Source organism: Fomitopsis serialis, assembly GCF_022376445.1.
Source record: "Fomitopsis serialis strain Sig1Antser10 chromosome Unknown B0H18scaffold_36, whole genome shotgun sequence".
Classification (NCBI taxonomy): domain Eukaryota; kingdom Fungi; phylum Basidiomycota; class Agaricomycetes; order Polyporales; family Fomitopsidaceae; genus Fomitopsis; species Fomitopsis serialis.
Genome location: NW_025954996.1, coordinates 235648 through 249781, shown reverse-complemented (window position 1 = coordinate 249781; position 14134 = coordinate 235648). Strand labels below are relative to the sequence as shown.

Here is a 14134-nt window from a genome sequence, read left to right as displayed (position 1 = left end):
TAAGCAGGCGTCGGGTTCCAAGGCTAAGTGAGATCCGAATCACTGCTCTGTAGCCGGTATATGACGAGGCCCATACAGGTCCAAGTCGTCAAATGTTAGGTCCATATCCAACCTCCATCAATATACGTACCAGGGCGGATAGCAGCGATTATTATTATGTTGGTCGTGGATATGGGTACAGTCATGTTGCTTTATCTTTTCTACTTCTTTGCTATGGTGTGCGTCAGTGCTGTTTCTCTCTTGTGTCATGGTCCCGCTCTCTTGATACACTAGTGTTTGCTTCAGTCTTAAATAGAATACGTCGGTTGCATGTATATAAGTACTGTATGTTCGTATTGTAGTCGTGCTTTTCACTCCTCTGTTCGGCCACCATGTGCCCACAAGATACGAGGTCTGGATCTGAGGTACATGAACAATCCACCACGATCAGCTTGAGCAGTTGTCCCAGCATCTAGAGATGCCAAGCAAATTTAAAATTATGCACTCCTCCGTCGGTCTGGTATCATTATACATGAGCCTAAAGCTTGTGGTACTACTTGCAGAGGGTGCATACCTGTCTCAGCGGTACGTGATATAAGTAGAAGTATAGCTACGTTGATAATAATAAATAAACGATCCGACCACCTCATGCGAGACAGCGGGTGTACCTGTCCGATGCATGCATACGAACACACGAGAAAGCGGAATTATGTTTCTTCCCACTTGAATGGGCTGTACCATCCATGATCTCCTACTTCCTCGTGCAGGCTAGCCATCGACACATGCTGGGGATGCGTCAGCCATGCTGTCGTCCCGAACAGTCGCCCTGTCAGCTCGAGCAGCTCCTCCAGCGTGCACACCATGTGCTTCAATACCTCCAGTTCGGCAAAAGCATAGATGAGAGATAATCCCATGCAATGAGGGTCTTCCTCGCGTGCTCGCCTGATACTGTCCTGGACGTGCGACTCCAGGGTCTCGAGAGCATGTTTTGGTGAAGGGAGAAATTGAGGCAATGGTTCCCGAGCGCGGAATGCATGTTGACATGCGTATAGCGTAATACACACACAAGACATCTATAGGGAGCATTCGTCTAAAAATGCTATGAAAATACAGCATACAAACTCACGAATTCACGTCGTTCACCAAATACGTTGGACACAGTTTCTTTACGAGGGATATTCTCCCTAATTTTGCGGAGGCCGGTCATTGCATCGAGCAGTTTCTGCACCGTCGCAACTGTCCTCCGATAGTGAGCGAGTGGTTTCTGTGGACAGTGTCAAGCATCGCCTTTACATGCAGGAAGAAAGCCACTGACCGGTACGAGACTGATCTCATCGTGCATAGTCGTAATCAAGGCGTTAAGGAGGTACAAGCTGTACCGGATCTGAAGTTCCATCTTCAGTGTTTTGCGCTTATCGTCGTACGCGAGTGCAGGTTGTGCTCGGAACATATGGCTGCGCCAACTCTCAGCGCTCAGGACGGAGAGTAATCGTGATAATACGTACTGTCCCAGAGTCATATAAAGCTGACTTAGCAAACCGAGCGTTCGAGCGGTGTCGGAAAGGAAGAGAACCTGTATGACCTGCCTTGAGCCATTGTCCAACACGCTGACCATGGAGCCACTTACTCGGCAGTGCCTCGGGAAGACCAGACCGTTCATGAGCAATGCCGCAACAATGCCGATAGCGATCATGAGTGCACGAATTCCCGCAAGCGCTGTACACAGTATGTCAAGCACCTCGAGACCAAGACAATGCTCGAATATGACTGACCGATAATCGACTGTGTTGTAGGGTTCACGTAATCCGCGAACGCAATAATCGGTAAGGTGACTGCCCTGTTAGTGAAACATCAGCCGGTACGATGCACTGAACAGCAACGGCGACGTACGCGGGAACCGCCAGGGGACCAAGATTGGCCTTGGTGCTGAGCCATGTGAAAGGTATCTCTGCCGCCTGCGAAGGGCGAATCAGTGTAGGAACGACTGGCAGCTCCACAGGGACTTACAGTAACCATGATAGTCAATCCGTACGGATTGGTGCGACAGATGAGCCAAACCTACGGCCCAGTGAGCAGCTGCGAGCTGTTCTCGCTTGGGTGAAGACTTACTATGTAAGCATAAAGGGCCGCTGCCGCTGCACCGACCTATGGAATCAATATTGTAATTCAGTACGTAGTCGAGTACTTGGGCGAAGATGCGCTGGTGCTGACCAGGCGTAGATAGCCCATTCGCCAGGTGGCTCCGGTACTCGTCTCCAGGACCCATACATAACTGCATGCTACATGAGCGAAAGGAGTGCAGCTGTGGCAAAGGACATACCTGATGACCATCCATTCGCCGTGCCAAGAGGTGAACCACACACGGGCTACACGGGCAGCCTGTAAGACTGGCGAATTCGCTATCAGAAGTAAACCGACGAGCTACCTGCAGAATTGCCCGGGAGGAAGGCGGGCAGACTCAGGACAGCGACCCCGATAGCGTTCTTCGTCGCATGTCGGAGATGGGGTGAATGCGAGACGCTTCTGTACCCCCGCGCCATCCGCAACCTCAGCCGGATCATACACGAGTGCGACCACAGCCACCCCACGAGGTCCGGGATTGAGAAAAACAGTATTCTCTTCCTAGAACGCGCCGCGCGCTCCTTCGCGCCCAAAATCGAGAAGGACAGCCCACCAGGCAGGCGGCTGTTATTGAGGCTGTAGCCTTTCTCAAGCAATCCTTCCGCAGTTTCGGCCAACGTCAAACTGGCTTCCGCGTCATTTGACGTCTCCCAGCCCGTTGCATTTGGCGCTACAGCCTGGACCTGCACGGTTGCATCCCCGGAGTCGGAGATTAGGTGTCCTTGGGCTACCCCGAGCCAGGCCAGGGAAATACGCGGGTACCACAGGCGAACGTGGGACTCTTCGTACTGCGTGTACATGCGGTCGGCAACCTGCAGCGCCGTACGCATCTCCTGCGCCATCTGTTGGGTCAACAATGAGTAACTCGGGTATATTTTGCGACCAGGCGTAAGGCCTACCTGCAGAAGAGCGATCATGATAAGGCTCCCATCGAGGACCCTTTTCGGGTACCGAACATTCTTGTCCATCTCGCGCGCCTCCAAGTCCATCTCGTCGTGTATGTGCCCGAGCATCTCGCGAGCTTCGTCCCTGGCCTTGATGAGCTCCTTCTCCGCCACGTGCAAGGAGTACTTCACCGAATTCGAGGTCGGCCTGCCCGCGGGCGCGCTGTACGTGCTCGTGTCCTGGTCGAACGCGACGATGATCACAAGCTGCACCGCACGCATCGCGCCGACGATCGCGTGTCCGAGCGAGAACGCCGGCGCCTCGATCGCGGCAGTGATCCGCTCGTCCGACGCGAGCGCCTGTAAGGTCACTGCGGGACTGTGTCGGATGGAGTTGCGCCGCGACGCCATGGGCGAGTTCATACGAGACGAGGCGCGGGTCATCGTCATCATCGGGGTCGATTTGGGGGTTCGCTTGGAGATCTGTGCGGTGGACATGCCCCATGCGAGTTCGCGCCGGAGGTGTTCCACGATCCCAATCAGCGGGCGAATCGACTTCACTGCGAGGGGGTGTCAGAGAGCATCGGATGGCACAGGACAACATCGGTCTCACAGCTCAGGCGTCCGACACGCAGTTCAAACGCAGCCTGTGAGTACGTCTCGTTGAGGCGTACCGTGCGCTGGAACAGCTGGTCGCGCAGCTTCACGTACTCCTCCGGTTCATCCGTCAACTCCTTCCCTATGTGCTCAAGGCTGACCGACAGACATTTCTGCAGCAGCGCAAACGTCTCTGTCATGTCCTTCTCGAAACTGGACGATGACCAGCGCAGCAAGGTCATGACAACGAGCAGGGAAACAAGACTCAGGCACGCAGGCGTAATGGCTGCATAGAGGAAATGTCCCGAGTCCTCGAGGACTTTCTACGAAATATGAGCATCTCTTCGGACTGGCGAACGACGAACGCGCTTACCGATTTTACTCCAATGTCAAGCGTCAACAGCCAGATCGAAGCGAAGAGTGATATTCGCATGGAAAGCGTTAGACGAACCAATCGACTCTTCGTGAGCCCGGCTGCCGAGGGGGAGGTTAGCACAATGATCGGCACATGGACAGGCAACGAGTGTCACGAAGCGACTTCACAGCGAGTCTGATCGCGATATTCTGAGTCGTCTCGGTCGAATTCCGGCGACTCACCAAAGAAACTGAGCACCACCAGGAAGACGGCGCATATAACCCTTGCACGGTTGGAGTCTTCGCCCGTCAAGGAGGCCACGTACTTCCCCAGCGTGGAGAACCCGATCCCACATAACGCTCCAGCGATATTCAACGCGGTGAGCTCCAGTTGTTGCGCTAGACTCTCTTGCACGCCGAAGACGAGCGCTTGGAAGGGAAGAACCAGGAAGGCATAGTTACCACCGAGGCGAGAAACCGGCCGCACAACAATCGCCAGACAACACAGAAATGTTGAAAGCAGGCGAGCCAGCGGTCGTCGCTCGAAATACTGGCTAGCGACCGAGATAAAAGTCGACCGAGCGGATTTGGGCCATTGCAACATGTCTAGATTTCCAGGATGGAGGCGATGCGAGCGAGAGTCGTGAACGTTTGGCGTAGCTTAAGACGCCTCCTCATGGTCTAGTGTATTATCAGTTCTTAAGCATCACCGGGGGTGAATTGAGGGGCGCTAGGGCACCTGCGGGTCGAGGAGGAAATGAAGAAGCGCTCACCCTAGATCGTCTCTATGATACATTTATTATCATTCCCACGACCCGACATTTCTGGTTCCGAGTTTGCGAACTCGCGTCCCTTTACGCGTTACGCCCATGGGCAGCACTTTGATCTCTGGCCAAGGCATTATAAGGTATGGAGACGTTCAATATGTTGGCCGTTCAGAAAAGGGGCACGCTTACTGACGTGACGGTCTCTGCAGGCTCAACTTGTCCGAGTCTGTGCATCCGAATATGTTAGCAGTTGCTCACATCGGCATCGAGCAGCAATCATATAAGCACCTGCTGTAGCGCAAGTGGTGTTCCAGTCAGGAACCCAATGACGATTGCGTTCACATGCCGCTGCTGCTGGTCTGCCGAGTTTGTGCCCGGAGTGGAGGTTTTGGCAGATGACATTTTTGAGTAGCTTTACATCTCATGGTAGGTGGGTCCCATCTCAGGCCTTTCTCACTGCATTGGTATGTCCGACAATACTTCGGCTGGGGAGTTCTGACCTGTGTTAACGCTAAGCCTCTGTGCGCGACTGAGTAACTATGCACTTACCGACACCTGCGGATTGTAAACTCAGGCTGGTGCGTCTGCATATATATTGTAAACCGCTATCCGGTCGGACTTGATACACATGTACAGGGAATACCACCTAATTCGAACATTCAAGAGCGCGCCGACTCTGCTTCACAGTAGTAACATGCAAGTAGGATGAGCGCCCACGATTTCATGCCCCTTGAACGCCGCACATTGTGATGCGGTACCGCCCGAGAGCTTATTTCAACCCCATCGCCTCGGTTGGGCTATTCGTTTCCCTTCCGGCTCGGGTGCTCGTGCTTATGGCGCCGACGGGACACGTTGACGCTTGAGTCGTCCTTAGAGTTGACCAAGTCCATTGCGTGTTCAGATGACTGGCCTCATCGTCTGGTGCTTCTGTATCTTTGTCGTATACAAGGTCGTATGGAGTCGGCGCAGTACACCGTTGCCCCCTGGTCCTCGTGGGTTACCACTTCTCGGCAACGCGCTGCAAGTTCCCACCAGATACACTTGGTTGAAGTTTACCGAATGGGCGAAGATATATGGTACGTGGCCACGCGTCGATCATCGATGGAATTCTGACGACGTTCTCAGGCGACGTGATACACGTTTCCGTGCTTGGCCGCTCGTTTATCGTCCTGAGCTCTCGCGAGGCGATCTCCGAGCTGCTTGAGAAGAGAGGCGCTATATACTCCGATCGCCCGATCATCCCTATGGCAGGAGAACTGTATGTGTTTCGTTGACTACTCAACGCCATGTCTACCTATCACGATGAACAGTGCCGGAAACTCTAAATATATCGGAATGTTACCGTACGGGCCTCTCCACAAGGAAGGGCGTAAACTCATATTGGGCACACTGAATGCCCGCAATGCGCCGACCTTGCACGCCGTGCAGGAAGCGAAGGCCGCTCAACTTGTCTCTCGGCTCTCAGACGATCCCCGGAACTTCCGACAGCACATTCGCTGGTGCGTCAGCTAGCCAGGCTTACTTGACGAGACTTCAGTGACAGTGTGCTAGGCTTGTCGCGAGCATCGTACTTGAGATTACGTATGGACTGGTTGTAGACAGCTACGAAGACCCTCTTGTCTGCGTCGTGCAGCAAGCCATGGATGACTTCTCGAAGATGGCTGCTCCTGGCGCCTACCTGGTCGACAGCTTTCCTTTCTGTGAGTTCAAAGTGTCCTTGTTTATCGTCACTGAATCAGTCTGCCGACCCAGTGATGTACATTCCCGAGTGGTTCCCGGGCGCGGATTTTAAGAGGAAAGCCAGAAAACATCTTGAGTTGGGTGTAAGGATTAAGGACGAGTTGTACGATACCGTGAAAGAACAAGTGGTAAGGGCCATATATTGATACTCGCTCCATTGGCGCCTTTACGACCTCTGCCGCATAGGCTAAAGGAACCGCCATGCCATCGTTCACCGCAGAGCTCATCCAGAACAACCCTGACCCAACACCTGAAGAGAAGGAGTTGTATTCGAGGAATGCAATAAGCTTTTATGCGGGTATGTGACGGGACGCGACTCGGACGCACCACACAGTAACTGAAGCATCATGAATTACGACTCTATCCTGCCCGTAGCCGGCGCAGATACGGTGAGGCTTCTCAGAGCTCGCTGCACGTCCACTCACTCGGTTCCAGACTGTCTCCGTAATCGACTCCTTCTTGATCATGATGGCTCAGCATCCTGGAATACAACGCAGAGCTCAAGCAGAGGTCGACCGGTGTGTCGGGCATGCGAGGTTGACAAAGCTTAGCGACCGCAAGGACTTACCCTACCTTGACGCCGTCCTGAAGGAGGTTCACCGTGTGAATCCAGTTGGCCCCTTAGGTTCTCATCTGCTTTCCCTGTTTTTCTAATCCATAACGACTGATCGAGTCACCGTGACTCCGATATTTTGCAGCACTGCCGCACAAAGTGAGACAAGACGATTGTTACCGGGGGTTCTGCATCCCAGGAGGTGCCACGGTATTGGCCAACACGTGGTATGATGTCTTCCCTAGCTCAGAAATTGCGCTCAAAAGATTCCAATCGCATCCATAACGCATCTAGGGCCATTCTGCACGACCCTGCATTATATCCGGACCCATTCATCGTAAACCCAGAGCGATACCTCCCCCAATGCGGGGAGAAAGTCAACCCCGACCCTCGATTGTTCGCCTTCGGCTACGGACGACGGTGAGAGTGTTGCGCAATTAAGCCCAGGCATACGTGTTGGCTAATTCAGACATCCGTATGTTAGGGTGTGCCCCGGGCAGATGCTCGCGGAGGACACGTTGTTCATTGCAGCGGCGACTATCCTCGCACTGTACGATGTCAGCGATGCGGTCTCTCTGGACGGCGCGGAGGTCAAATATGAGGGTGGGGGTATCATTAGGTGCGTTCACACCGCCAGAAGCAAAGATTCTGTATACTGGTCAAGGCTAACAGACAGTACGTCATTCCAGTCACCCGTGTCCCTTTGAATGTACCATCACCCCTCGAGACATGGCAGACTCTAGAGTGGTTTCGGGTTGATTCGCTGTACATATACTTTGTCAGACACTCCTTCTAGACATTCGGTCTTCACTTGCTCGGACTCATACCGCGCTGCCCTCGACACCGCACCGACCGCGCGCACCAGTAGCGTCGCGTGCATCCATGTCGACGTCAACATTCCCACTGGATGCCTTATGCACACACAATGAACCGATCATTTGCGAACGGGCGAATAAACGAGGAGAATGTATGAGCATTTCAAGCGGGTCAAGGCCTGCCTGGGTGCCACGGTACATCGTTTCGTTGTCAAGCAGACGGATTTTCGAGATCAGCGGTTTCCCCTGAGCGGCGCGACGGCATCCCTAGCGGGGCAAGGGGTGAACGCGTTCCCGATTGAAAGCAATCACCATTCGAGGCTGTACACCGATACACTATAACACATAGGTAGTATCGTGATGGTACATACTGCGCTACTATACTTATTCACGATTACTGCCCATCGCCGAACATTTCTCTCCCGGGAGAATGTACACCAAATCTTCTTACTATGATTTGACCTGGAGGAGGAAGTGGAGGAGACCATGGACCCACATCCTCAAACAGAGTCAAATACGGCATATTAGACCATTGAATCACGTGCTCAGCGCTCAGTAGCTGCCAGTGTGGCGGTCGCGCCGCCGTTCTCCGACCTCAGGCCTCATCCTCCGTACGCCTCTACTTCCGCGTGCTAGAACTTGGCTAGAACATCTTAACATCAAGGACCGACGGACACTCCCCTGTGCTGTTCAGACTGTCTTGAAGTCCGGGCGTCGCCAGCCATGTCTAGCACAGGAGCACATCTGTTGTCCCTAAAGGTGATGCGGGTCTCGGTATGTCAATCCTGGATGAGTCGTTTAGGGCGTTGCTCATGTCTGCAGCGGCCCTCAGTATCCAGTGCATGGGAACCCTTCTACTCCAGTTCTCCCTCATTCTCCGCACACTCAACGACATCAATCGTTTCGCTGCAGGGGAAGACAGCTCTTCCAGGTCATCCGAAGACGCTCCGCGACCTCAGCCATGTCACTGAGATGCTCATGCTTCCTTCCTCGTTTGGGGCTATCCAGCTCGGAGAAACTTTCACCAGTTGCATCTCGGTCAACAACGAAGCGAACATACCGGTGGATGCCGTTACTCTCACTGTGGAGGTGCAGACGACGTCGACAAAGACTGTATTGGCTGAGTTCGGTGGCGAGGGGCAACAGATGGGGCCGGGAGAGTCACTAGAGAAAGTGGTGAGCCATGAGATCAAGGAACTGGGTCAGCACGCGTTGGCATGCACGGTCTCGTACCGTCTACCTCCAAGCGCACGCGCCTCCACGAGTGCGGATGGTAGCGACTCGGACGCGCTCGTCTTCCGGAAGTTCTACAAATTCGCTGTGCGTGTATCATCATCAAGTTCATGCCGTTACTGATACGGTGTACGCGGAGTAGGTAACAAATCCCTTGTCTGTCAAGACGAAGGTGCACGTACCGCGGGGACCGTCTGCCATGCTCTCCCGAACGGAACGAGAGAAGGTCTTCCTTGAGATCCATATTCAAAATCTCACACAAGACGCGATGTGGCTAGAACGTATGCATCTAGAGTGCGCCGAGGGCTGGCAGGTCCAAGATGCAAACATGGTGGACGGTGAAGATGATTTAGGCAGCGAGAGCATATTCTCCGGCTCGATGGCGCTGATGCAGCCGCAGGACATGCGGCAGTACATATACATTCTGTCGCCAGCGCAACTTGCCATATTTCCTGTGTCGCATCAGCCAGGAAGTATTCTACCTCTTGGGCGACTGGACATATCCTGGAGGTCATCATTCGGGGAGCCTGGGCGCCTCCTGACGTCGGTACGTGCTTGCAACAAGGTCTCGGCATCGGTATATTGATTCGACTCGAATAGATGCTGTCTCGCCGAATACCCCTCATACAAGCCCCAGTACAACCGGCCCCGCCACCACCACCCAAGCAGCCCGTATCAGCGATCCCTCTCCACCTCCAGCGCTCTACATCCGTCGCCCAGCCTGTCCCGTCACGCCCTCGCTCACCCCAACTCAATCAACGGCCCACCAGTCCTCCTGCCAACGTGCCGTATCGGTCGAACTCTCCGTTTCGCAGCCGCACGGTGCCTTCGCCAGCTCTACCGGCGTCCGCACCACCGAGTACGTCAGTCTCTGCTCCAGCGCGTCGTCCAGAGGACGTCGAAGTAGATCTTGTCGTCCGCAATATTCCGCGCAGCTCTATCAGAGTGGACAAGCCGTTCACGGTCAGTCTCACTGTGAACGTCGCGAGCCCCGTACCCGTCGCTCGTCCAGGGGAACCTCGACAGTCACGGTTCTTGTCCCTTGCTGTGCAGCACACGCAGCCTTTGCGCTCCGTGCCCGTCCCACTTATCGCTGCGGCCCCTGCACTACAGAACAGGACGGAGCCCCAAAGTCCACGTTTAGCATCCGGCATGTCGACGCCGTCGCCATTTGGAACACCGCAGAGAGCGGATTTCCAGGACTTCTTAGCGCAGAAACTCCTGGTTGCGTCCCCGCGCGGGACCAACACCGACGACGATGATACGCAGACCGAGACTGGTATGGCCGGGACGCCTGCACCTCCCGGCGCGCCGTCACATATCACGAAGGTCATTTTACCCCCACCGTTCACGGAGGGCCCTGCGGACGGCAAGCGATCGTCTCGCACCTCGCATATCGTTTACCAAGGCTCGTCCGCGCTTTTCCTGCCGCAGCTCAGACTTGCGGCGCCTGCGAGTGCGTCGGTTATAAGCGACAGCGGCGAGTCTGCCCCGTCACATGAACGGAACGTCAGCACGAGCACGGTGGACAGCGCGGACAGCGAGCTGCAAGACATGGCGAGGAGTACGTCGGTGCGGGTGGTGGGCTCGGAGGACTTTGAGCTCTCGTATCTGCCCTTGCGGGGAGGGTTTGCTGCGTTCGGCGGCCTGCGCGTGTTGCTGATTGAGGATAGGATTGTGGATGAGGGGGAGGCTGTTTGGGGCGGTGTGCAGGATCATCCGCAGCTTAGAGTGTTGAAGGAGTGGGACGTGCTCGGGGAGGTATGGATCGAGTCGTAACTTATACTCATCATTTGTTGTAGTCAGTGCGTCATCATCACTATTTATCGAATACTTGTCGGGAGCGGGGATTCACTCGCGGATCGAGACCACGTGCAAGCGGAAGTCTGCCTTTCGTTGGTCGTGCTCCTAAGTTACTAGGAATGATCCATCCCGTCGTCTCCGTCGTGCGTCTTCCAGAGTCGAATGAAGGTTGAATCCTCTACTGAGTATGCTATGTTTCTCCGCAGTGCTCTTTTGTCCTTGTGTAACTTGTTCTGTCTGACTCTGTACCCTTCAAACTTCAGCTTCAACCCTTGTGCTGACTTCATAAACGACAATGCGACGCTCAGCTACATAAAGTTCGTGCGATTCGAGTCCCCTGCCAACGCCCGTATTGACGCCATTTTCGGAGTTGTATAGGTACTTTAGAACTCAACTCATTCTCTCCAGCTGATTGCGTCGCTCACAGGGATCATTTAGCGCACGGGCGTCGTCACTGTTCGCTAATGGCCTCGTTCTCATGCTGACTTAGTGCAAGCTCTTCGATGCAATATCGAAGGTAGTGACTGCCTTGACGTCTCTTGCCTCCGTTCTAATCACAGACAGCAGACGAGCCTCTCCTGGTAGTTGGTTTTAACAGGCAAACCGTCAAGTTTGCAACAGCAGGCATATACTTCCTGTGAGTACTACGTCGTGTTAGTCAGGAGCACGGTCTTGTCGTTCGCTTCGTACAGCTTCCTCTGTATCATCAATGTGATTGGGATCGGCAGCGGCCGTGTACTATAGTCGAAGTGAGTTGCATCAGTATGAAGCCCCTGTTTTGCGGCCGCCGAAACTCACTGATTACCCGTACAGACTGGAGCCGATCATGATGTTCCTCTCCCATCTCCTCGAGCTGCATAATGCGAATGGAAACCACAGCACCATCAACATGAACGCGTGATCGATGATGGATGTGTCTATTGTCGCCTTTTACCCTGTAGAAGAAGTCGGCATGGGCCTCCATACCGTTGTGGAGGTCACCCGCTTTTGCGTTGGTGATGTCGAGACGGAAGTCGTTACGATTCAAGACACTCAAAATGTGCCCACACTCCCTGTCTGAAGTAAGTTAGGTCAGTTAATCGACAGCAATCAGAACTCGCTGAACGTATTCCTCAGAAGTAGGTGCTCATATGTATTATGAGCGAACAATGCATCAAGATCTATGCTTGTCCTGAGCGGACTACGGCTGGCAGATTCTTGGTAAGTCGAACACATTCTGCTCCATGTGTGAGTGCTTGGGTGTCTCCTCTACTTCACGACGCGTGCGCCGCCTAGTCAAGCGTCTTATCCCCCGTTCCTCCTCGCGCTCAGGTGTATACAGTCATACACGGAAACATTATAATGGCAACGGGTCACTTGCCTGAGAACACAGATTTGTGGGGCGAACACCACCGAGCGTCGGGACGAGATTTACGCAAACCTCCCATGTTGGTGGAGGGATAACTCCTCCGGATCGAGAATGTGACCCATTTAGTGGGTCCAACTTTCTATTGTAGCTGGCTGTATATTGATTGCGGTATTCTCATAGGAGACGCGTGGCTTGCTGTTCTCGGCGATCCCCGTTGAATAGGCAGTTCTGACAGTGACAGTGACAGATGGTCGTAACAGGCGAAAGAGCTTCTAAATTCTGATTAATCTTCCAACGATTTGCAGGCCAGTCGACGTGTGAAAATCGCGATACAAGGTACAGCCTCCAGGCCAATGCATTTATGATGTACGTCTTGCTTTACACCCTCGCCGTACTACTAGATCCCGCCTTACACCACCACCATTATGACAGTATCAGACAGTTCTGTTCTTGCGAGCGCGTAAGTCACTTATGCGTTGACTATGCTCAGCCTGAACTCAACGATCGCTGGTTGTTGCGTACACAGATACCTGGAATCCGCGATCTACTTCTCCGCTACAGGTGATTCCTTGTGCAATAACTCTTGTGTCCGGTGATAGCTCATTTCCTTCGAGCTCTATGCTGCTATGACTATTGCCTAACGCTCGGCGATGAAATACAATACGTGTGGACAAGAAAACGCCCCCTATCTCTACTCTTGTTCTGCGGCTTCAGATATCCGGCGGTCCTGAACACCATCTTTGTGATCCTTGGCTCACGTGCCTGGCCCGGTTGGCAATCTAACTATGTGAGTGCGCATATGTGCTCCTGGCCTCGGCAGAGTCTCAACCTTCGTTTGGCCCATGTCAGAGGTCAGATCAAAAAACTGTCATGAACCGAGTGCCCCGGACTCATATGTAGGAAATGAATCAGCTGCCTGGTTCTCATCCGAACAGAAATGGTACTCAATATTGTGTTGTTGATAAGCGCGGCAGGTGCCTAAGACCCTCATGAACACCGCGCAGCGCACTGATTCGGACTGTCGCGCAGTATTCACGGCGTTGCGAATTTACGCCATATATGGTTTAAAACTTTCGATCTTCTTGATAGTCTTCCTATTGGGGATAATCAATCCAGCCATCTACATGATTGTGCGTATCCCAGACAGTAATGTACACGGAACCTTCACTAAAGCGTAACATTACTTTTTGCAGTATTCTTTAGTCGCATTGAGGCCAGGCCTCTTTACCGACGGACACATAGTGTTTTGCGCAAGCTTCAGTAATTCCGCCGACAGACTTAGCTACATGAAGTGAGCAGAGTTCCATGATGTTCTTGAGGGTGAACACTGACACTATTGTTTTCAGCTGTACGTCTACAATGGTGCATCTCATGCATCTGCTCATATTGCTGTTCTCAGGGATCATCGGAGCCCGAGTGTCGTCATTGCTTGCCGATGGACTTGTCCTCGTGCTAACTTGGTATAAGCTTTTCCGAGTACGATCGGAGGCGGCCAATGCCTGCTCAACGTCCCTCGTCTCTGTTCTCATTACAGACAGTATGTCATTCCTTAGATACTCAAAGCCGGAACCATCATATTGACCTTGGTTTGCCATAGCTGGCGTGTATTTTCTGTGAGTCGGTATGCCAGTCAAGTACTCAGTTGTCTCTCGAACTTGTTGGCACAGGCTCCTCTGCATTATCAACATTATCGGTATAGGCACGGGCCATTATTTTGACGTGAGTCACTGAGTTTCTGTGAGAGGAAGGAAAGACACATATTGAACGTCTTACGCTCGCTCTAGCTCATAATTTGCCTGTCGACATTCGTGGAAATGTGAAGCCCTTCTACGCCTGTGCTCTTGAATGCTCTCTGACAACCCTTCGCTGCATCATAGATTGACATCAGCACTGCTTTCTCGTCTACTTTTGGACCTGCACAAGTCGGGCGAAGACGGCAC

At 53.3% G+C, this 14134-nt stretch overlaps 5 protein-coding genes across 5 annotated transcripts; 3 read left to right on the top strand and 2 right to left on the bottom strand.

Moving 5' to 3' along the window:
* Positions 1-686: 686 nt before the first annotated feature.
* B0H18DRAFT_877299 (uncharacterized protein) lies at positions 687-4539 on the bottom strand (the record flags this gene model as incomplete). The annotated part of the gene is made up of 16 exons (XM_048040543.1): positions 687-1052; positions 1106-1243; positions 1295-1433; positions 1485-1552; positions 1607-1695; positions 1752-1816; positions 1870-1934; positions 1987-2037; positions 2089-2124; positions 2191-2251; positions 2300-2345; positions 2405-2942; positions 3000-3544; positions 3598-3904; positions 3955-4055; positions 4179-4539. 16 exons carry the CDS (start codon positions 4537-4539, stop codon positions 687-689), a joined length of 2976 nt encoding a protein of 991 aa, XP_047893066.1.
* An 890-nt stretch (positions 4540-5429) lies between these two features.
* Positions 5430-7957, top strand: B0H18DRAFT_1009566 (cytochrome P450). Its single transcript, XM_048028870.1, has 13 exons — positions 5430-5487; positions 5526-5778; positions 5828-5960; positions 6013-6201; positions 6254-6402; positions 6455-6570; positions 6629-6740; positions 6818-6831; positions 6878-7067; positions 7141-7222; positions 7290-7415; positions 7480-7614; positions 7685-7957. The coding sequence occupies exons 2-13, from the start codon at positions 5604-5606 to the stop codon at positions 7752-7754; spliced, it is 1491 nt and encodes a 496-aa protein (XP_047893065.1). The 5' UTR covers positions 5430-5487; positions 5526-5603; the 3' UTR covers positions 7755-7957.
* B0H18DRAFT_383501 (uncharacterized protein) lies at positions 7760-8091 on the bottom strand. Its single transcript, XM_048037854.1, has one exon. It carries the CDS (start codon positions 8009-8011, stop codon positions 7817-7819), a length of 195 nt encoding a protein of 64 aa, XP_047893064.1. The 5' UTR covers positions 8012-8091; the 3' UTR covers positions 7760-7816.
* Positions 8092-8380: 289 nt separating this feature from the next.
* On the top strand, positions 8381-10920 carry B0H18DRAFT_1009552 (uncharacterized protein). The gene is made up of 4 exons (XM_048028869.1): positions 8381-8584; positions 8633-9130; positions 9186-9590; positions 9644-10920. The coding sequence occupies exons 1-4, from the start codon at positions 8534-8536 to the stop codon at positions 10820-10822; spliced, it is 2133 nt and encodes a 710-aa protein (XP_047893063.1). The 5' UTR covers positions 8381-8533; the 3' UTR covers positions 10823-10920.
* Positions 10921-12576: 1656 nt separating this feature from the next.
* B0H18DRAFT_1009547 (uncharacterized protein) lies at positions 12577-13938 on the top strand. Its single transcript, XM_048028868.1, has 9 exons — positions 12577-12654; positions 12721-12755; positions 12809-12981; positions 13105-13168; positions 13224-13324; positions 13388-13485; positions 13508-13509; positions 13594-13731; positions 13792-13938. Exons 1-9 carry the CDS (start codon positions 12620-12622, stop codon positions 13809-13811), a joined length of 666 nt encoding a protein of 221 aa, XP_047893062.1. The 5' UTR covers positions 12577-12619; the 3' UTR covers positions 13812-13938.
* Positions 13939-14134: the final 196 nt, after the last annotated feature.